The sequence below is a fragment of the Lampris incognitus genome, chromosome 8, assembly GCF_029633865.1.
Source record: "Lampris incognitus isolate fLamInc1 chromosome 8, fLamInc1.hap2, whole genome shotgun sequence".
Taxonomy (NCBI): domain Eukaryota; kingdom Metazoa; phylum Chordata; class Actinopteri; order Lampriformes; family Lampridae; genus Lampris; species Lampris incognitus.
The window spans coordinates 55,390,089-55,414,475 of NC_079218.1; the positions used below are offsets into that span (position 1 = coordinate 55,390,089).

General features: G+C 43.7%; 1 protein-coding gene across 1 annotated transcript in view; it reads left to right on the forward strand.

Annotated features, from left to right (window-relative positions):
• The window catches only part of LOC130116809 (hexokinase-2-like), a 107,711-nt gene that overhangs the window by 36,868 nt on the left and 46,456 nt on the right, over positions 1-24,387 (forward strand). The window contains exons 4-5 of the mRNA XM_056284869.1: positions 17,519-17,667; positions 17,939-18,058. Of these exons, the coding sequence (XP_056140844.1) occupies positions 17,519-17,667; positions 17,939-18,058 (269 nt within the window). The remainder of the gene's footprint in view (positions 1-17,518; positions 17,668-17,938; positions 18,059-24,387) is intronic.

Here is a 24,387-nt window from a genome sequence, read left to right on the forward strand (position 1 = left end):
TAGACATAACCTTACATCATGGTCTGATTTTGGCATAATAACCACAGGTTTTTTTACCCATGGGGTGGGGCCAGTTACCGGTTCAATAATGTCCATGTCCTATAATTGTTTTATTTTGGCTTCTACTGCCCCCTTAGGTTGAACGGTATACGCCTCAGCAGCTGGGCCGCAGGTTTTACCCTCGGGTCTATGTACAGGTTTATCTGTTTAGTGTTCAGCCGTCCTACTCCCTGGAATATGTCTATCTTGTGTCTACCACAGCTGAGACATCTGCGCCTATTTTTAAAACTCCAAGTTTCATGGTTGTCTCCCTCCCTAGTAGTGGCTCCCCATTGCCCTTAACCACAATGAACTCTGTCTGCTCAGTTTTGCTACGTATTGTAATCTTACATGTAAAGGCACATTTAACTGAGGTTGGCTAGACGCATAGGAAAATAACTGTTTCGCTGTCTTAGGGATATTTGAATGACACTTAATGCGTTCTAACTTTAACCATCCCCATGTCTTTTCATCAATAACATTACTGGTTGCACCAGAGTGAATCACCTTTTTCAGATTTACTCCCCCAAAAGGTTAAGTCTCCCAGTCATTTCATTCCCATTAATCACACATGCAAAGTCATTTTTTGCCTCTACATTGTTCATACTGTGTTTCTTTATAGGCCTACCCTTTGTACGACACACTTTTGAGAAATGATCCTTCCCACTGCACTTACACTACCGTTCAAAAGTTTGGGATCACCCAAACAATTTCGTGTTTTCCATGAAAAGTCACACTTATTCACCACCATATGTTGTGAAATGAATAGAAAATAGAGTCAAGACATTGACAAGGTTAGAAATAATGATTTTTATTTGAAATAAGATTTTTTTTACATCAAACTTTGCTTTCGTTAAAGAATCCTCCATTTGCAGCAATTACAGCATTGCAGACCTTTGGCATTCTAGCTGTTAATTTGTTGAGGTAATCTGGAGAAATTGCACCCCACGCTTCCAGAAGCAGCTCCCACAAGTTGGATTGGTTGGATGGGCACTTCTTTGAGCAGATTGAGTTTCTGGAGCATCACATTTGTGGGGTCAATTAAACGCTCAAAATGGCCAGAAAAAGAGAACTTTCATCTGAAACTCGACAGTCTATTCTTGTTCTTAGAAATGAAGGCTATTCCATGCGAGAAATTGCTAAGAAATTGAAGATTTCCTACACCGGTGTGTACTACTCCCTTCAGAGGACAGCCCAAACAGGCTCTAACAGGTAATATTTAATGAAGATGCCAGTTGGGGACCTGTGAGGCGTCTGTTTCTCAAACTAGAGACTCTAATGTACTTATCTTCTTGCTCAGTTGTGCAACGCGGCCTCCCACTTCTTTTTCTACTCTGGTTAGAGCCTGTTTGTGCTGTCCTCTGAAGGGAGTAGTACACACCGGTGTAGGAAATCTTCAATTTCTTAGCAATTTCTCGCATGGAATAGCCTTCATTTCTAAGAACAAGAATAGACTGTCGAGTTTCAGATGAAAGTTCTCTTTTTCTGGCCATTTTGAGCGTTTAATTGACCCCACAAATGTGATGCTCCAGAAACTCAATCTGCTCAAAGAAGTGCCCATCCAACCAATCCAACTTGTGGGAGCTGCTTCTGGAAGCATGGGGTGCAATTTCTCCAGATTACCTCAACAAATTAACAGCTAGAATGCCAAAGGTCTGCAATGCTGTAATTGCTGCAAATGGAGGATTCTTTGATGAAAGCAAAGTTTGATGTAAAAAAAATCTTATTTCAAATACAAATCATTATTTCTAACCTTGTCAATGTCTTGACTCTATTTTCTATTCATTTCACAACATATGGTGGTGAATAAGTGTGACTTTTCATGGAAAACACAAAATTGTTTGGGTGATCCCAAACTTTTGAACGGTAGTGTATGACATGTTTGTACTTGCGCTGGGCATTTTGGATCCTTGCCCGTGTGGTCAGGGTGTCCACATCTGTAACATTTCCTTTTGTCATTATCTCCATTTCCCCTTGGTTTCCTTGCCGCGCTTTTCACCCATTCCCCTCCATTTTGTGTAATGTGACGAACAGTCTCTATCTCCGCCTTCTCCGTGCATGACATGGCTGACATCTGCTCCTCGACATTTTCACACAGTGAGGCTATTTGTAGCGTGCGGGTGAGTGTTAGGCCTAGCCCTTCTAGCAGTTTCTGGCATATGCTGTGTTGATTTGGGGTACGAAGCAGAAATTTAAAGTGCGAACTGCCCTCGCATAGTCCGCTGGCTGACCTGTGTTTGGTAACGTCGAGAATATGTCTTGTACATCTGGTCCGGCTAAATGTAACAGTAGAGCTCTTCTCCGCTGTCTTGTAGCATCTAGTCATCCTCAGTATTGAGTCCCTTGCCGTCGGCTTAAAGCTCGAAAGTCTTTAGCCACCTCATCCATCTTGAACCCAACGCTTGGCAAAACGGGCAAAAATTCTGAATGCCTGTTTTCTCCATCCTACCTACCTAAACATGAATATCTATCTAACTAAACAAGCACGGTCGTTATCCTCGTTACCAGTGTTGTGTCTGTCTGTCTTAATACATTCAATTAGACCAATTGACATAGCGAATTAAATCATACTTGTGACACAGACGTATAGATGGGTTTCCTGTTTACAAACATTATTGGGTGCGTGCGCAGCCAGGGGGCAAAACTGCATTGGTAGCTTTCAAAAGATTATGAGATGGATAATCTTTTGAGAGCTACCAAAGCGGTTCAACAATGAAAATGTTCAACATTTGGTAGCTCTCAAAAGATTGAGATGCATAATCTTTTGAGGTACCAAATGTTGAACAGTGAAAATGTTCAACATTCCAAATGTTGAACATTTTCCACCCATCGTTTTGGCGGTTTGTGCAGTTTATTGCACAGTTGCGTGCCATCTCTGCTGTATCTGAGCTGTGTCTTGGTTAAAATCTCTGCGCTGTAGCTGCTTTCTGCCCCCTAGTTGCGCACTCATCTCTGTGGTGACGTTGCACGGAAACCCTCCTATTCAACTCTTTGTTGTCTTTATCAGAAGTACTCCCACCATATAATGTGTCTTTTCATGACATCCTCACTACGGGTACTGACAGGTGTCAAACAAGTAACCAATATATGACAGTTGAGATAAAGAATATATGCCAATTAGTTCACAAGTTTCCGCCCCGTCTAGCTGCCCATGGGTACATCAAATTTGACATTACCTTTTTTTTCTGCCATGGGTTTCCATAGTGGTGCAAAATTGATCCCTTCGTCTGGTATATAATGTCTCTTTGTGTTTTGCGGCAAAATCGATGGCTTTGGATAGTAACTGTTTGCTTATGGAGGGGTAGAACTCGCAGATATCGGAACATATAGATGTGCAGTTCTTCTTGTCATCTATGTTCTTAAACCATTCTAATATTTGGTCTGTGTTTTTCCATTAGTTTAAGGGGACGTTTTTCAAGATTTTATCATTCATGTTTTTGACGTTATTTTTACTTATTTTTCTGATTTCCGGTTTGGTGGGGTTGATCAGTCTGCATGTTGGCTTGTTTAAAAAGTTCTGTTTGTGATCCTTCAGGGTGATGAAGGCTTGGTTTCGGGCAGTGACATCAATGAGGTTGTCTAACTTTAGGTCCGATGCGATGTTTTTGTCCTTCATCATAACCTCTCTTTCAGCAATCTTTGTGGCCCTCTTGTAAAAATTTTTTGATGTTATTTTCGAGCAGATCGCTGTATTGCTTGGGTTTTAATTTGTAAAAGTTAGTAGTTTTATCGGTTGCTGTAACGTGCCTATAAACTCCACAGTAGACTGGTTAAGTCTTACACATTCGAACTGCCTCAATCACCCTTCAGTGCTACGTTACCACTGAGGTCGCCACTTGTGTACATCATAAGTACTCGCCTGTAATTTAAAGTGACCACCATAATTCTACATTCTCCCTCTTCTAGATGTAACACAAGATACATTACAGCAACACAAACAACAGCTATGTTGCGTAACTTGAGTGGCACAGATCCCTGAACATAATAGAATGAGTGGGGTACAGCGAATAACAGGAACCTGACAAACTCACCCACTAGAAAAAGATGAGATGGCATTTGTAACTAATAAGGTACAGAATAACTAAAAGGAAACTCAGTAATCAATCACTGGAAGAACAATATTTCTCAGAGTGCACACATTAGTTTTATCAGTCACTGGGGTTAAGTGGTGATGTAATCCCGATAACGCTGGTTGGGGTGGCTGACTTCCTGAGCGAGTCACCACAGGTTGTCTAATAATAATAATAAATCAATCTTATATAGCGCTTTTCTAGTACTCAAAGTTGCTTTACAATAAATGGAGTGAAACAAGACGACAGATGAACGTAACACAGACATACAGGGGTGGATGGGAAGGGGGGCTACGAGAGGGAGAAGTGGCAGCTACAGACGACGCCAGCAGTACTCTCCCACTTGGACAGATATAAAGGGAAAGAAAAACAAACATCATAAATCGCATAAATCACAGATGCACGTCAAGCGCTAAGTCCCCAGCCTGCCCCAGACCAGGGGTGTATGAGCGGACAGGGGCACGAGAAGGCAATGGTGAAAAAGTGTGTCTTGAGACGGGATCGGAAGAGTAGGAGGGATTCTGAGTCTCTAATGAGTTCTCTAATGGGTTCCAGAGCCTGGGAGCTGCTCTGGAGAAGGCTCGGTCACCAAAGCCGTGGAGGTTGGACCTGAGGGTAGAGAGAAGGGAGGCTGAGGTGGATCTGAGGGACCGAGAGGGTTGGTAAGGGGAGAGGAGATCGGTGAGGTATGGGGGAGCCAGTTTGTGAAGGGCTTTATAAATAAGAACCAGGATTTTTTTAATTGATCCGGTGTGAGATGGGTAGCCAGTGGAGGTCTTTTAGGACTGGGGTGATGTGGTGCCAGGATTTGGTGCAAGTTAAAAGTCGGGCGGATGCGTTCTGGACCAATTGGATTAGGTGTTCAGGTCTACCACCTGAATCACTTGAGGTGATTTCTGAGCTAGTCACCACAGGTTGTCTACCACCTGAATCACTTGCGGGGATTTCTGGTGTGGCAATTGACGGTGTGAGTGGTGCAGCATCAGCACGGACAGCTTCTGTATCAGGTGCTGCTGAACTGGGAATTTGTGGCAGATCGTCCTCAGAGATGGCTGGTGGGGGTTCATCAACTCAGAGAAGGTGTCACCGATTCCTGATGTAGTTGGTTCCTTGGGATGTTATTATGTAGCTGTTAGGCTGAGGGGCTGGGCCCTCTACTCTTGCTAACCTGTCAAAACCACGTGCAGTCTGCACCCTGACGGTTTGACCTGGACATAATGCAGGGAGGCATCGGGCATCGCGGTCATGATATGCTTTCCCCCTCGTCCTCTTTTTTTGTGATAGTGGCTTTCACATTAGTATGGACGGCCGGCTGGAGCATGGCTTTAGTCACTGGTATGAATGTTCTGGTCTGCCTGGACAGAAGGCACTGAGTGGGAGAGGGGAGTCCATCACGGGGAGTGTTGCGAGCGTGGAGGAGAGCAGCTTGGATGTCCATGCCATCACAGTAGCACTTTTCCAGGGGGTGCTTAGCGGATCATACAGCATGCTCAGCAAGGCCATTTGATTGCGGGAAATGAGGACTACCCCGCATGTGTCCATGTGTCTGAAGTCCCACGTCTGTTCAAAGTCTGAGAAGTCCTTACCAGTGAATTGGGTCCCATTGTCAGTCACGAGGGTATGAGGAACACCATGTGCTAAGAAGTGTCGCTAAAGCTTTGTGATGATTGTGGTGCTTTTCATAGCAGGGAGGTAGTCCAGCTCCCCCCACCCCGAGTAAGAGTCCACAACCACTAAATGCATTTTGGCATGCCATTCGAGTATATCTGCTGCAGTGGTTCCTTTTTGTGGTGAGGTGTGAGAGCATTGCAGGCCGCACAGCGAGACACCTTCCTCTCAATTTCTGTGTACATTGAGGGCCAATACATGGTCTTCCGAGCTCTGCATTTGGTGGCGTCGATACCGGGACGGCCTTGGTGCAGCTGTCCAACATAGAACTTTTGCAGTGCAGGGAGTATTATTAGTCTTTGTCCATGGAGCAGAAATCCATCTTTGACAGTCAACTCTTCCTTCACTGAGAAGAAGGGATGCAGAGCGTGGGGTAGTTCTTTTGAGGTGTTAGGCCAGCCGTGCAGGATAACGACAGAGAGCTGTTGACACATTACATCCCTCTCCAAAGCATTTCTTAGTTCATCTGTGCGACGTGAGGAGAGCACTTGGACTGTCATGACGTCCAGCAGGTCATCAGTAAGTGCAGGCTCAGTCATCGGTAGGTGTGCATGTGATAAAGCATCAGCTTCAAAAAGTTCCTTACCGCGTTTATAAATCACATCCAGGTTATAGCAATGTAATTTCAACATCATGCCCTGCAGGCGAGGCGACGCGGTGTGAAGTGGTTTTCTCAGAATTGTTATTAAAGGCTGGTGGTCGGTTTCAACTGTGACAGGATGTCCATAGATGAAATCATGGAACTTCTTGGTTGCAAAGATGAGAGCCAACGTTTCTTTTTCAATCTGTGCAAACCTTGACTCAGTGGGAGTGAGGGCACGTGATGCGAATGCCATAGGCCTCCCTTGCTGGAGACACACCGCACCCAGACCATGTTGTGATGCATCAGCTGATATGACCACTGGCTTCAATATGTCAAAGAACTGTAGAACTAGTGGGTTTGTCACTGCTTGTTTCAGCTTGTTGAATGCCGCATCGTGGGCTTCATGCCAAGTCCATTCTATGTCTTGGTGTATCAGTTGTCTCAGGGGACCAGTAATTTCCCTGTATTGAGGGATAAACTTTGAGAGCTAGTTTGTCATACCTAAGAATTGCTGCAGGGCTTTTTTTTTTTGTTGTGCGGTTTTGCCATGTCGCTCCCTGCTTTAATTTTTTCAGGGTCTGCCTTGACACCATCAGCAGTTAGCCGGTGGCCAACATAGTGAACACAGGGGACTCTGAATTTGCATTTGTTGGGCTTGAGCTTCAAGTTGATGGTCTGAATTCTGTTCAATACCCATCTCAGACGATCATCATGTTCTTGCATTGTACGTCCCCAGATTAAAATATCGTCTACTACAATCTCACAGGGTTGTCCAGCCAAAAGTTGCTCCATCACATGTTGGAAAACCTCGCTGCCTATGCAGATGTCATATGGCATTCTCAGGAACCTATAGCGACCATAGGGTGACATAAAAGTTGTAAGCTTTGAGGAAGCTTCATCAAGAGGGATCTGCCGAAAACCGCATTTGGCATTCAGAATACTGAAAACTTTAGCATTAGGCATGTCTGCAATAATTTGTTCGATAGATTTCAGGGGGTGACGTGGTCTGAGAAGGGCCTTGTTCAGGTGCACTGGGTCGATGCAAATTCTCACAGTTCCATCTTATTTCTTGGCTGCCACCATGGTGGACACCCATTCTGCGGCTTCATTTTCTGGCACTATGACACGAAGTGCAGTCATTCGATCAAGCTCTGCTTGAACCTTTTCTTTCATGGAACCTTGCAAGGTACACACACTGTAGAAACAATAGTGTTGTCTAGCCTATATGACTGGCAATTTACCTATAGTGTTGCTATTAAACAGGTCTTTGTATTCCCATACCTCAGGTGCTTCTTGTTGTAGGTTGTGGATGTCAGGTCCAAGGTGTATGAGTCCCATGGCAACACTGTCTTGTAGTCCTAGCAATGGTCTCACATCCCTGTTGACCACATGAAATTTGAACTGCCCCTGCAGACAGTGTAGTATTGCTGTGCCCTCTGTGTTAATTGTCTCACCCCCATAGGCCACAAGATTGACTCTTTCATCTGCATTCAAAGGGATTGTGCAGTCAACTGCATGCAACATGCGTTTGGACATCACATTGCATTTGGCACCAGTGTCCACTTTTACCTTCAGTTGCCCCTTTCCACTTTTCAGTTTCAGCGTTGTGAAGATTTCTCCTTTCTGAGTGGGTGAATCAACCGGGTCAAAATAAAAAGTATCATCCAAAGCACTGTCTGGTTGTGTGGTCAGTTCATTCACTCTATCTGGCTGTCTTTTTATGTGTTGACTGGGAGCTTTGGCGCCAGCTATGGGCCATGCTGATGTGGATCTGCAGCATTTAGCAAAATGATTGAGTTTGCCACAATTATTGCGTTGTTTATTAAATGCATAACATTTACTACGGTCAGGAGCGTGTTGTCCATTGCAGTTGCCACAGCGAGTTTTCTGAGTAGCGCACACATCCGCTTCTTTCTTTAACTCCTTGGACCTCTTTCCTGACTGTTCATGGAGCATACAGGTACTTACCGCCAATCCAGGGTGAGATTCTTTTCATGGAGTAGCTGCTTGTGGACAAAGCCACTTTCTATGCCTCACACAATGCGATCCCTAATCAATTCGTCGCAGAGCACGCCAAAATCACATTTCTTAGCCAGTATTTTCAAAGTGGAGATGTAAGCTTGAGCTGACTCACCAGGCTTTTGACTAGCGGTGTTGAAAGCATGCCTGTCCATAATGATGTTTTTTTTGCAGGCAAGCAGAATTCAGCAAACTTTTCTAGTAGAACCTCTGGATCTTAGTGACTTACTCCGTCTTCGTAAATGAATGATTCCGAATTTTCAACAGCCTCAGGACCGGCGTGGCTTAGGAGTGTGTAGGCTTGCACTTTCTTTGATTTATTGGACAGCCCTACGTTGCAAGAAATTCTCCATTCCTTGTCAAAGTTCCTCCAGTTATCGGCAATACTGTCATTGAAAATTAAGGGGTCAGTGCAACGAAGCCCTTGAGCCATTATGCGACTTCTGACACCATGTAGCATGCCTATAAACTCCACAATAGATGGGTTAAGTCTTAAACATTCGAATTGCCTCAATCACCTTTCTGTGCTACGTTACCACTGAGGTCACCACTTGTGTACGTCATAAGTACTCACCTGTAATTTAAAGTGACCACACCATAACTCTACAGCTGCAATGAAGAGCATATTGTCTTCTTTCATCTTTTTTAAATCATTGCGCAGTTTCTTCTGTAGTGTTTTAATTGGTGGTTTAAATTTGATGTTTTTAATCATTTCAAGCATGCCATCTTCAAAGGGTTTCAATTGGGGGATGGACGGCGGGGATTTGGTAAATTTGAATCCATAATTCTGCTTGATAATTTGTTTATCATCTGGATTTAGAAAGAAGAACGCTCTCCATCTTACCGCTCTTATGAACTTCTCAGTTTTTTAAATAAGTCACTTCAGGTAGTCTCTCTGCGTCAGCGCTGATATGTTCTTTGTCAGTGTAATCCAGTTGAAATAAGAGTTTGGTTTAATAAAGACTTATTATTTTGCTATAGTTATATAGCAATACTGTTGAAATGTGTTGAAATATCCAATGTTATTTGAAATTTTATTTGAAATATCAAATATTATTTGAAATATGTTTGACATATAAATAAGCTATTATAAATGTTTTGTTTTACTTACTTGTTGTAATGCATGGCCAATCCGCAGTCAGGGTCAGGGTAAAAAAATCAGGAAGTGATCGGGAGAAAGGGAGACGTGATGGGGAGAGAAGAAGTGAGATGGTTAGTTTGTACCTTGTAAAATAAGAACGGTTTACAAACATAACACATATATTTTATTGAAACAGTCTTGTAGTTTATCAGTTTAATGACATATTAATTGAATATGTAAGCTATAAGTGTGGAACTGGTTGCTGTAATGTAAACTTCAAGAATTTACTGCAAGCTATTATCCAGCTTCACTGTAACTGTGTTGATATTCTCGTTAGCAAGCTAGTTAGCTAAGCTAGCTGGATAGTGTATCATTGTATTGGGAAATAGCCTGTTAGCTAGATGTGTGAAAGCATCTACAAGAGCTCTTGCAGGCTGGTATCATAACCAAGTCCCGAAGCTCGTACGCCTCCCCAATAGTTGTCGTGAGGAAGAAAAATTGAGCTATTAGGATGTGCATTGATTACAGGCTTTTGAACAGTCGTACCATCCCTGACCAGTATACGACATCTTGCATTGATGATGCTTTGAACACCTTGTCGGGAAGCCAATGGTTCTCCGTTCTCGACCTGAGAAGCGGCTATTATCAGACAGGCATGTCTGAAGAGGACAAGGAGAAAACAGCATTTATTTGCTCCTTAGGCTTCTACCAGTTCAAGAGAATGCCACAGGGCATAAGTGGAGCTCTGGCGACCTTTCAGGAGAGGGCTGTAGGCGATATGAACTTGCTTCAGGTGTTGGTATATCTTGATCACCTCATCGTCTTCAGGAGGTCTCTTGAACAGCATGAAGAAAGACTGCTTAAGGTCCTTGATCGTCTCGGAGGAGTTTGGCTGAAACTCTCGGTGGACAAATGCCAAATCTGCTTGCCGAAGGTGAAGTATCTTGGCCACGTTGTGTCCGCAGATGGTGTCGCACCGGACCCTGAAAAGATTGAAGCGGTTACCAACTGGCCTCGACCGACCAACTTGAAGACCTTGCAATCCTATTTAGGATTCTGCAGCTATTATCGACGCTTTATAGCCAATTATGCAGCCATCGTCACTCACAAAGGGCTACGCTCCAACTCAGAAGAGCAAAAAACATGCCCACAATTGGAGTAAAGTCTACCTGAAAGACTCCGAGCCCTTTGGGGAGAGATGGGATCAGTCCTGCACAGATGCATTTCACCAGATCATTGACTGCCTGATGCACGCGCCTGTGCTGGCATTTGCAAATCCTCAAAAGCCTTACATCCTGCACGTTGACGCCAGCTTAAAGGGACTTGGTGCAGTACTCTACCAAGAGTACCCGGAGGGCTTGCGACCAGTCGCCTTTGCGAGCAGAAAGTTGAGTGTATCCCAGAAAAATGACCCGATCCACCAGTTGGAGTTTTTGTCTCTAAAGTGGGCAGTAGTGGACAAACTGCATGATTACCTTTATGGGGCAAGATTAACAGTACGTACAGATAATAACCCTCTTACGTACGTGCTGTCCACGGCAAAGCTCAATGCAGTAGGGCACAGATAGTTGGCTGCCTTGTCCACATATGATTTCGATGTACAGTATCGCCCAGGCCGACACAACATAGACGCGGGCCTACTATCAAGGATCGCGCCAGATGAGGGCAACTTTATCACAGATTGGTGTGAAGGCCATCTGCCAGCGAGTCTGCATCCCTGAGACTCCTAACTGTCCCCTGAGGGGTGTCGATCAGTTGGGAGTACTTCCTCAGTGCATCCCAGACATCTATGCTTATCCAACCCACTTGGAATTGAAGTCTTTGAGACAGATGTCAAAACAGGAACTTAAAAGAGCTCAGGAAGAGGATGGCGCTATAGGACCTGCTATCCAGGCAATTAAGCATGGCAATTGGCCTGACGAGGAGCATGCTGGTCCAGAAATCTCTCACATAAACCGAGAGCTGGGAAAATTGACCATGAAAGATGGACTGTTGTATCGCTTGAGCAAGCGATCTTCTGGAGAAGTCGTCAGTCAGCTTGTCCTGCCAAAGGAGTTCCGTGAGATGGTGTTGAAGTCCATGCATGATGATCTTGGACACCTTGGGGTGGAAAGAACCACTGACCAACTGAGGAGCAGATTCTTCTGGCCGAAGATTTCACTAGATGTAGAACAGTATATCAAGAACTGTGTAAAGTGTATCACTCATAAGTCCCTTCCTCAGCGAGCTGCTCCATTACACCAAATTGTCAGCAATGGTCCCCTGGATCTTGTTTGCATCGACTTTCTCTCTATGGAACCCGACACCAAAGGCATGAGCAATGTGTTAGTGGTCATCGACCATTTCACACGCAATGCTAAAGCCTTTCCAACAAGAAGCCAGAAAGCTGAAGTTGTCGTGAAGGTCCTGGTGGAGAAGTATTTCATACATTATGGAATACTTGCGAGGATCCATTTGGATCAAGGAAGATATTTTGAAAGCCGGTTGATTCGAGAGCTCCTGACCTTGATGGGGATTCACAAATCGCAGACAACTCCCTACCATCCAAAGGGAGACCCTCAACCAGAAAGGTTCAACCGAACCTTAATCTCCATGCTTGGGACTCTGGGCCGAGAGAAGAAACGCAGCTGGAGCCAGCATGTAGGTCATTTGGTCCATGCCTACAATAGCACAAAGTGTGATGCCACAGGATATTCGCCATATCATCTGATGTTCGGCAGAGAGGCCAGACTACCTGCTGACTTGTGCTTCAGAACATCTCCAGATGGCATAGAGGATGTTTGCCATTCCCGCTATGTAGCTTAACTAAAGGAGGACCAAAAAACAAGCCTACAAGCTTGCATCTGCGGCTGCGGATAAAAGGCACCAGAGAAACAAGAAGGCATATGACCAGAGTTGGATTTCAGTCCTTGGAGATTGGTGACAGAGTGCTGCTCAAGAACTGGGGCCTGAGAGGAAAACACAAGTTGGAAAGCAGATGGAGCCCTGATCCTTATGTTGTGGTGGGGAAGATGCCCAACCTTCTAGTGTTCAAGATCAAACGTGAAGATGGAAGAGCTGGTACCAAAACCATTCACCGAGATCATCTCCTTCCCATCGGACAGCTTGTAAGAATCCCGAACACAGACCTGGTGGATAATCCACCTGTCAGACCAAGAACCAGAGCTGAGACCCATCAGAAGAAGAAAGGAACCTTACCTGAGACTCAAGGAGCTTGTCAAGAGTTGCAAGAAGCTTCAGACTCGTCTTCTGACCTTGAGTATTATGTACCTTGCCATACTTACCAGAAAGAGTTTCTTCGCAAAAGTCTGTATGCTGCTAGGGCCCCAGTTGTTGTCCAAGATGAAGATGATGCTCCTCATCAGACAGATGGAAGTCGTGTCGTCCGATGATGACGTTGAGCCATACCAGAGCACCATAGCTTGGGGGACAAAGAGTCTGATCAAGATTTAGCTCCTGATGATACCAGTGATCCTGAATCAGATTCTGACCAAGAGCAAGAGACCGTTAATGTGTCCGAAGATGATGTGAGAGTCAGACCTGAGCCAAGGCCAAAGAGAGCTGTAAAGCCAACAATCAGATTTACCTATGATGAGCTAGGTAGGTCCAGGAATGAGCCTCTCACCATTGTGCATAGAGGTATTGTCATTAAGATTGGACCTACTTAGAGCAAAACATGTCACACAGTCGCGATACTTCTTAGTTTGAGAAGTCTCTTAGTGTCTTATGAGGACATACAGATATTTAGAAGGGGGAGGGTGTAATCCAGTTGAAAAAAAAGAGTTTGGTTTAATAAAGAGTTATTATTTTGCTATAATTATACTATATAGCAATACTGCTGAAATGTGTTGAAATATCCAGTGTTATTTAAGATATTATTTGAAATTTCAAATGTTATTTAAGATATGTTTGAAATATAAATAAGATATTATAAATGTGTTATTTTACTTACCTGTTGTAATGCATGGCCAATCCGCAGTCAGGTTGAAGGGTCAGGGTAAAAGAATCAAGAAGCGATCAGGAGAAAGGGAGACGTGATGGGGAGAGATGGTTAGTTTGTTGGTTTAAAGGTTTAAAAACATAACGCACGTATTTTATTGAAACAGTCTTGTAGTTTATCAGTTTAATGACATATTAATCGAATGTGTAAGCTGTAAGTGTGGAACTGGTTGATGTAATGTAAACTTCGGCAAGAATTTACTGCAAGCTATTATCCAGCTTCACTGTTCACTGTAACTGTGTTGATATTCTCATTAGCAAGCTAGTTAGCTAAGCTAGCTGAATAGTGTATCATTGTATTGGGAAATAGCCTGTTAGCTAGATCAGCACACATAAGCAGCTAAGCCCTGATAAAGAAGATTTCACATGGAGCACAGACACACCAGATAGCGGTTTGAGCTGTGGCAACACTCAAACTTCCTCTGGCAACGGTGGATTCTCACGCTTTAATGAAAGCTTTAATGAACAGGACCTCTCGTCTCATCTCCACCTGCGCAGGGAACTTTCACGCACACTGTCATTCTCCTGAATAGTGTGAGTGAACATCGCACATGCTGTCATTCTCCTGAATGCTGGGTGGAACATTCACGTGCGCTGAATTCTCCTGAACTGCATGAGTAATGGTTTTCCCCTTTGGCTCGCAAGAATGAAGCTGGCATTTTTTTTTTATGTTTGATTATCAGGCCTGCAACGGGGGTTTTGAGTACTCATTTATTTTGTTTTACACATTTATTTTGTTTTACACATGCCGGCTTTAGCTAGTAATGTTTAGCAATGTTTGAGCTTTTATACATGTGAATACACACAAATGTGACTGCATTTGGAAAAAAGTGTAAAGTGTATGGAATATTGAAAAGGGTATTTTCTTTGAGTTTGAATTGAGATTGTATTGAGCTACAACGTACTTTTCAGTACACTATTTACCAATAAGTGTTTGTGGTAAATAAGACATTTTATTTTATTTCAGCAGTAAGTAAATATTTCAATTACTTATCTTCTTGTTTTGTCTAATTACTTGTAATATTTTAGTAAGGTAAATGCTTAACAAGGTTAAAGGTTGCTCATTCAATGGGAATAAGTCTATTTAGGAAACTCAAGCTAATATAATGAGGTTAATTAGTTAACCTAGGGCCCTGCCCTCGACATTAATGGGGTAAAAGGGGCTACATCGAGTAGCCGACAAAGTCAGTTTCAAAATTGCTCAACAAAATGAGAAGCGGAAATAACTTCATTAAATGAAACACTCAACGGTAGGGAAAGTGCTCAACAAACAAAGAGCAAAATAATAGTGATTCAAGTAATTCTTTACTAGACAGTACAAGCCTGATTCATGCCAAAAGCAATGATCAGCGGTCACTAGAGCTAAACGTAAGTTATAGAACGGCTTGACATATATGAAGGCTTTTGCCTTCATATATGTCAAGCATGTTAACTGTGCAGAGGTAAATGCCATTTTTTTAAATCTGCGAAAAAAATGAAGACACTGAGCACCCATTAAAGACAATGAACATAAATGAAGCTGCAACTACAGAGAAGAGCTCTAAGAAGGCAAGAGAAATTAAAGAGCCAAGTAAAGCTGAACTCGGAAGAGTTTTACAGCTCTCTGAATCAATGCAAGGTAAAGCCTGTCTGCCTTTCAGTCATTTCACCTTATTCGGAGTCATTTCTGTCAAAATCAAGAAATGTAAAATCAATCAGACCTTTTTGATGAAAAGTTTAGTACTCTTGAGTATCATGAGCTTCTCAAGGAGTGCCACAAAGTTGAGCTAAACGTCACAGATGAGGAAGTGAAAATTGTGGAAAAGGAAACAATTTCACAATCAAAGGGAAGTGGTTTTTATAAACACAGAGCTGCAAGGGTTGGTGCATCGACGTGTTATTCAGCTTGTCATACTGACCCAGCTCGACCATCTCAGTTGCTCATCAACACTATAAGGCTTACAGTATTGATGAGCAAACATAAGCTACCCAGATGTTTTTAAATTCAGCACAGCAGCTGCAAGGCGTGGATGTGACCATGAGGAGCTTGCTATTTCTGAATATGAAAAGTTGATAAAACCTCTGCATAAGAATTCCAAGGTTTCAAAATGTGGCACATTTATCAACCAGTTTCTCCATGCAACACCTGACTTCTTTTGTTCTTGTGACTGTTGTGGTGAGGGATGTGGGGAGGCGAAATGCCCTTTTTGTACTGAGGGCATAGATTTTGAATCATACATTCAAAAGAAATATTCATGTTTGGAAAGGGTTAGCTCAAAATATGTATTGAAAAGGAATGACAGCTATTATTGTCAGGTTCAGCAGCAACTTCATACAGTCAATCGTTCATATTGTGACTGTGGCTGTGGCTTCCAAGAAAACATTACAGGTTGGGTTCATGAGAGAATCATGCCAGATCAAAATCTTTGGGATGAGTGTGTACCAAAGTTATCCTTATTTTGGAGGATCTGTGTTTTACCAGAAATACTTGGAAGATGGTACACAAGGAAACAAAATCTGAAAATAGAGGGGAACAGTGACGTAGATGGATATAGTTATTGAAAGCAAAATACATCAGGAGAAATGGTTTGTACAACTGAATCTTGCCGTTTCAAAGTTTCACCGCTCTTGCCTTTGTATACCGAAAGTTTGAAAGACATGGCACTGCCCACACTGCAGAAAACCTGCATTTAAGAAGGAAAAGGACATCTAAGCAAAAATCACCAAATTCAAGTTATGCAGCAAAGGCAGTGAACTTAGAAAAGATTTGTATTTGTGGAACAATGCCAAACATTAATGAGAAATTGTTGTGATGCCACAATCAATTTTGTCAACGTGGAACATATTTCCTTCCATCTTGGCTGTTTGGGCTACAAAAGGTTTCCAAGCAATGCCAGAACCACTTGGATTTGCCCACAATGCAAAGTGAGTCCCAAACCAAGAAAAGAAGCTGTTTACATAGAAACAGACATAAAGAAGCTGTTTACATAGAAACAGACTTACCTGCAAATTCTGAACCCATTTGTGAAGATGAACAAGAGTTATTGTCATGCAATGAAAATGGTGCATCTGAGAAAGTATTGTCATTAGGTGTGTTGGGGGAGCAAGAATTTTGATTAATAGAATCAACGAGTGGATGGTTAGATTGTGTGATTATACATGAAGCGCAGAGAATCCTAAAAAATATTGCCCCCCCTCATTGAAGGATTTCAAAGACCAACACTGGGTTCTTGTAAAAATTTCAATGTGGTGAGTAGAGAGTTTATTCAGATACTACACAGGAGGAAACCATTGGGTGTGCATAAGTTCAGTTGGGTGCAGAAATGGATTTGTCAATGTTTACGACAGCTTATTTACAAGTGTAATTAATGAAGACATTGAGGCTCAAGCAAGAAACCCTCTCGGTGATGCTTTTAAAGGATTAAAAGCAAGCCATAGCCTATATCGCTCAGTTGACAGTTCTTCGGCTTGTTCTCCTTGGTGCCTAATGATTTTTGGAACACGACAAAATGATAAGATATCATTTATCGCTATTATTACCACATTTGTAAATTAAATAAAATGAAGGCATGTCTGATTATGACGACGACGATTTTGCTACTAAAGTGCAATTCGCCTACAGTGTTCATATCCTCCAACATGGCTGACAATAAATTTTTGGTGACTTTTGGTCATGTGTTCAAACTGCAACTGCTGGCAAATTCATTCCTGTTATTCAGTGTAGACATTTCCAGTTTGCAAATGACAATACAAATTTTATATATATATATATATATATATATATATATATATATATATATATATATATATATATAATCCAGTGAGTCAAGTAAATTCTTGACTCATTGGATTGTATATTATATTTTTGACAGCTGATGATTGCTTATGGCATGAAACAGGCTTGTACTGTCTCACTAGATTATTTTGCTCCTTATCTGTCGAGCACTTTCCTGGCCGTTGAGTGTTTCTTCTAACAAAGTTATATATATATATATATATATATATATATATATATATGAACGGACAGACAACAGATAATCATTATTTTGACTTTCATGATGGATCTGTTCTTCCTGACAGAGAAGGGCAACTTCCTGGTGTTGGATTTAGGGGGCACAAAATTACGTCTGGTGCATGTGCGCATGGGGGAAGACCCGAGGAACGTGCAGAACATGGGCAGTGAGGAATATGTCGTCTCGGAGAACATCAAGAAAGGATCAGGACAACAGGTCTGTCTCACTTGAGGTGTGTGTGTGTGTGTGTGTGTGTTCATGTGTCCATGTTTATGTATGTTTGCCAATACCTTCTTTACAATGGGCTAATCTCTCCTATATCTATCTATCTATCTATCTGTCTATCCATCTATCTGTCTATCTATCTGTCTATCTATCTATCTATCTATCTATCTATCTATCTATCTATCTATCTATCTATCTATCTATCTATCTATATCTGTCTATCCATCTATCTGTCTATCTATCTGTCTATCTATCTATGTAGTTGTTTGACCACATAGCGTCCTGTCTGTCAAAGTTTCTGGACTCTCTGAAACTGAAGCAGCAGACTCTTCCTCTGGGCTTCAGCTTCTCCTTCCCCTGTGAGCAGAAAGACATCGACAAGGTTACACACACACACACACACACACACACACACACACACACACACACACACACACACACACACACACACACACACACATGCAATGAACAATGGCGTCATTTAGAAACAGGTTGCCCTTGTGTGTGTTTGTGACTTAGCCAGGAGTTTAGCTGGTCTGTCACTTCATTAGTGTGTGTATGTATGTATGTATGTATGTATGTATGTATGTATGTATGTATGTATGTATGTATGTATGTATGTATGTATGTATGTATGTATGTATGTATGTATGTATGTATGTATGTATGTATGTATGTATAATGTACAATGGTGCTTGAAAGTTTGTGAACCCTTTATATTTATATTACCCTTTATATTTCTGCATAAATATGATCTAAAACATCATCAGATTGTCACACAAGTCCTAAAAGTAGATAAAGAGAACCCAATTAAACAAATGAGACATTATACTTGGTCATTTATTTATTGAGGAAAATGATCCAATATTACATATCTGTGAGTGGCAAAAGTATGTGAACCTCTAGGATTAGCAGTTAATTTGAAGGTGAAATTAGAGTCAGGTGTTTTCAATCAATGGGATGACAATCAGGTGTGAGTGGACGCCCTGTTTTATTTAAAGAACAGGGATCTATCAAAGTCTGATCTTCACAACACATGTTTGTGGAAGTGGATCATGGCAAGAACAAGGGAGATTTCTGAGGACCTCAGAAAGAGGGTTGTTGATGCTCATCAGGCTGGAAAAGGTTACAAACCATCTCTAAAGAGTTTGGACTCCACCAATCCACAATCAGATAGACTGTGTACAATTGGAGGAAATTCAAGACCATTGTTACCCTCCCCAGGAGTGGTTGACCATCAAAGATCATTCCAAGAGCAAGGCGTGTAATAGTCGGCCAGGTCACAAAGGAACCCAGGATAACTTCTAAGCAACTAAAGGCCTCTCTCACATTGGCTAATGTTAACGTTCATGAGTCTACCATCAGGAGAACACTGAACAACAGTGGTGTGCATGGAAGGGTTGCAAGAAGAAAGCCACTGCTCTCCAAAAAGAACATTGCTGCCCGTCTGCAGTTTGCTAAAGATCACGTGGACAAGCCAGAAGGCTGTTGGAAACTTGTTCTGTGGACGGATGAGACCAAAATAGAACTTTTTGGTTTAAATGAGAAGCGTTGTGTCTGGAGAAAGGAAAACACTGCATTCCAGCATAAGAACCTTATCCCATCTGTGAAACATGGTGGTGGTAGTGTCATGGTTTGGACCTGTTTTGCTGCGTCTGGGCCAGGACGGCTTGCCATCACTGATGGAATAATGAATTCTGAATTATACCAGCGAATTCTTAAGGAAAATGTCAGGACATCTGTCCATGAACTGAATCTCAAGAGAACGTGGGTCATGCAGCCAGACAACTACCCTAAACTCACAATTCATTCTACCAAAGAAGAATAAAGTTAAATAAAGTTAAACAAGAATAAAGTTAATGTTTTGGAATAGCCAAGTCAAAGTCCTGACCTTAATCCAATCGAAATGTTGTGGAAGGACCTGAAGCGAGCAGTTCATGTGAGGAAACCCACCAACTTCCCAGAGTTGTGTCAGTATTGAACCACAGACTTGGACTCAAAACGCAGACTCAGTCTCAGTTCACAAAAATCAGTCCTTTTAATCGGAAAGAGATCGGTACACACGTGGTCAGATAACAAGGCAACAGTGTCCAAATCGCCAGGTGAAAGGCGAGGTCGAAAAGGCAAAAAACAGGTCAGTAAACTATAGGGCTCAAGAAACTTACACAAGGGAAAAAATGCTGGAACGCTGTCACAAGTGTAACCCCTTTTTCACTGGCGGGCAACGCCAAGCACATTTAAACAAGACAAAAGCCTAATGCTACCAGTTACTAAAGTGTTACAATACAATCCAATGGCGCAACAGGATCCTGAATTCTCAGCAATGGAATGGTGAGCTGGCTGAACCTCCCTTGTACTAGTAGGCTAGTGCCACTAATGACAATATTAATGATAAATCATAATAGAAATAATTAACCAATATAATAATCAATTTAGTAGCGTGGTGCCTCCACTGTGAAAATACTAAACTTACCTAAGGCCAGTGAATGGTGTATCTTCCCAGAATTAAACAAACATGTGAATCAGTTATAATAGTGGTGAATGCAGATCTCATAACCCTGCTGTGTACTGAATTACTGTACAAGCTTATTACCAGCACTCTAAAAGTAACCTAGGCTTTGCATAAGCGGAAATGAGCTGCCAATGCACCCGAAATATAATTAATAATAATAGGTTTCATTTGATAATCATGAGAGAGAGAGAGAGAGAGAGAGAGAGAGAGAGAGAGAGAGAGAGAGAGAGAGAGAGAGAGAGAGAGAGAGAGAGAGAGAGAGAGAGAGTACCACACGAGTGTAGTATTGTTGATTAAATAAACAAACCCAAAGAGCTAGCTGTAGCTTTTGGCCTAAGTAGCGTTTCAGACCAGTGTTAGTAGCACTAGCTGTGAATCGCACAGCTTAATACCCAATGAACAATAGCAATATGCTTAAATCGATAACAGATTATTGACATCGGTACATCAATTTAAATTACACAGGGTGTGACAACCGGTCACAATAAACAGGAAGAAAAGTATCAAAAGAACACAAAAATACCCAGCGCTTTCCGTTGGGGCCCGTTGGTGCACATAAAACAGCTCTCTGAGCTGACGGCAAGGCAGCAACCGCTATGATGCCCAGGCGACGCAATAAAAGTGTGTGTGTGTGTCAGTATAAATGCAATTTCAGGTTACTCACAACCCATCGCTCCCTCGACCGGGAGGCTGCGTGCAGTCCAGAGGATGGAAGGCGTAGTGCTAGTCTAGCAGCTGGCAGGTGTCGCTTTCCCGTTAGCGTCCTCAGCCGCATGATGGCCACAGGTTGCAATGATCAGAAAAACCCTGGTGAAGATGGTGATCCTCCGGTGGGCCCAGCACCAGAGAGCAGATGAAGCCAATCCTCTTTGGAGAGCAGACAGGTCCCAGAAATGGAGCAGAGCGGCTCACTTAGTTAGCTCACAGTCCAGCGCAGCCCAATGACTTCTTGCTAGCCTCCACAACTCAAGCCAGCTAATACACTAGCACTGGATGCTAAATCCATTTAGCTAGCTAGTGGCTACACTGGCTATAGGGCATAGACAAAATAATCGTAATACTAAAAAAAACAACCACACAAGCAAGCATATGACCACGGGCCGATCGCAACACTCCTCAACTCAAATGCAGGCCTAGTACACGGGCTGTGTATAAAGTCTCCGCGAAACTGGTACTGAGATGGAGCAGCAGAAAATGGACCTCTCTACAGGGAGTACTGGCTTCGACTAAGCCTCCTCTCTCTCCGTGAGGAGATAGAATGTAGACGTCCTCGCGATTTCGTGGGCATAACTTTACACAATATCATTGGATGATAACAAACTTCAAATAAAAATACAAAGAGCAAATACATTTCATTGGTTTACATGTTTAGAAACTTATAAGAACATAGGAAATGCTTAAGACACAAAGCATGCTGGTAAATGAAGTACCACAAAGTATGTACAGTAAGCAGTATGCTAAACAGTACAATGTCATAACATATGCATTACAATAAACAGTATTATACTAGGCCTCTATTTACATCCTAGCGGCCTAGGTTTTAGAGGTCCTTACACAAGGAACAAGACGAACTGGTACAGAAGGAAGAGAACACTAAGACTATATACTCTGGAGGAGGGGAGATAATGAGACACAGGTGCAACACATTAGGGCAGGGCAGGTAATCACACAGGAGGGAGACACGTGAGGGCAGGAAGTAAAGGACCTGAAATGAGACGAGGTGAATAACAAAATAAAGCAGGAAGTACAAGACAAAAAACACTGGGAGAAACAAAAGATAATTTAACTATCCAGATGGGGCGTGACAGTACCCCCCCCCAACGGCCGGCTCAAGACGGCCAAGGGTCGCCAGGGTGTTGCTGGCCGAGACCCAGGAACGTTCCTCGGGGCCATATCCCTCACAGTCGACCAGGTATTGGTAGCCCCGGGCCCGACGCCGGACCGCCAGGAGCTTACGGACAGTGTAAACAGGGCCACCATCGATGAACTGGGGGGGAGGAGGGGGCCTGGAGGCAGGGACCAGAGGGCTTTCTATGGCCAGTTTGATCTGACTCACATGGAAGGATGGGTGGACTCTTATGGCTCTGGGGAGTTTGAGCTTGACAGCAACTGGGTTAATGACCTTGGAAATAGGGAATGGCCCCACAAACCTGGGAGCGAGTTTCCGGGACTCGACTCTGAGAGGCAGGTCTTTAGTGGATAGCCATACCCTCTGGCCACTCCTGTAAGTGGGGGCAGGGATCCGCCGTTGGTCAGCCGCCTTGTAACGCTTGGAATTGCGGACCAGGATGCGTCGGGCCCGGGCCCAGGTGTGGCGACAGCGGCAAACCAGAGCCAGCGCAGAGGGCACACTGACTTCCTTCTCCTATCCATAGGCACACTGAAAGGGGGAGAGACCAGATGAGGAACATGGGAGAGAATTGTGTGCATACTCAACCCAGGTGAGCTGACTGCTCCATGTGTTGGGGCTCTGGGAGGCGAGGCAACGCAGGCTGGTCTCCAGCTTCTGGTTCAGCCGCTCCGTCTGACCGTTGGTTTGGGGATGGTGGCCAGATGAGAGGCTGACGGATGCTCCTAGGAGTGAACAGAAAGCCCTCCAGAACAGTGCCACAAACTGCGGGCCCCGGTCAGACGCAATGTCCCTGGGGAAGCCATGGAGGCGAAAAACATCATGCAGCATCACCTCAGCTGTCTCCTTGGCCAAGGGCAACTTGGGCAAGGGAACAAAAGGGACCATTTTTGAAAATCTATCCACCACCGTGAGGATGGTGGTGTTACCTTTGGAAGGGGGGAGACCAGTCACAAAGTCCACGGAGATGTCTGACCAGGGTCGATGTGGCACAGGGAGTGGGCGAAGCTGACCAGAAGCTGGGCGTCGGGAGACCTTACTGCGAGCACACTAAGGACAGGCTGCACATACTCTGTCACCTCCTTCTCCAAGACCGGCCACCAGAACCGCTGTCGTATGACGAACAAGGTCCTGCGTACTCCAGGGTGACAGGATAACCGGGAAGAGTGGGCCCAGTGGATGACTTGTGAACGCAAGACAGGAGGCACAAACAGCCGGTTCGGCGGGCAGCCAGCCGGAGGTTGACAGTTCATATTGGCCTCGTTGACCCTTCTCTCAATGTCCCAAGTGACAGAACCCACAACACACGAGGGAGGAAGAATGGGAGTAGGATCTTTGGAAGAGTTCTCAGAGGGAAACAAACGGGAGAGAGCGTCAGGCTTTAAGTTTTTGGAGCCAGGGCGATAGGATAGGGTGAAATGGAACCGATTGAAAAAGAGAGCCCACCTTGCCTGCCGAGAGTTGAGCCTCTTTGCCGTCCTCAAGTACTCAAGGTTTTTATTATCCGTCCAGATGAGAAAAGGCTGTTCGGCCCCCTCCAACAAGTGCCTCCACTCCTCCAATGCCACTTGGATGGCAAACAGCTCACGGTTGCCAACATCATAGTTTCTCTCAGAGGCTGACAGCTTGCGGGAAAGAAAAGCACAAGGGTGTAACTTATTGTCCTTAGCCGATCTCTGAGAGAGAACAGCTCCCACCCCCACATCGGAGGCATCCACCTCCACCACAAACTTCAGGTTGGGGTCAAGCAATGTGAGGACAGGAGCTGAGGTGAAGCTTGTCTTCAGTCTCTGGAAAGCAAGCTCAGCCCGGGGGTTCCACTGGAAGCTAGGTTTAGAAGAGGTCAGTGCATGAAGGGGGGCAGAAACAGAACTGAAATTTCTGACGAACTTTCTGTAAAAATTAGTAAACCCCAGGAATCGTTGAACCTCCTTACGGCTAGTGGGAGTGGGCCAATCAACAACAGCGCTAACCTTTTCTGGGTCCATCCTGACCTCCCCCTCAGACACGATGAACCCCAGGAAGGACACGGAGGGCACGTGAAACTCACTCTTCTCAGCTTTGACCAAGAGTTGGTAGTGGAGGAGGTGCTGGAGGACCCGCTGGACGTGCCGAATGTGAGTTTTCTCAACAGGGGAGAAGATTAAGATGTCATCCAGGGAAACAAAAACAAACTCATTGATCATATCCCGGAGCACGTCGTTCACCAGGGCCTGAAAGACAGATGGGGCATTGGTAAGTCCAAACGGCATGACCAGGTACTTGTAATGACCACTGGGAGTGTTAAATGCTGTCTTCCATTCATCCCCCCTCCCTTATTCCAACTAGGTGATAAGCATTCCTGAAGTCC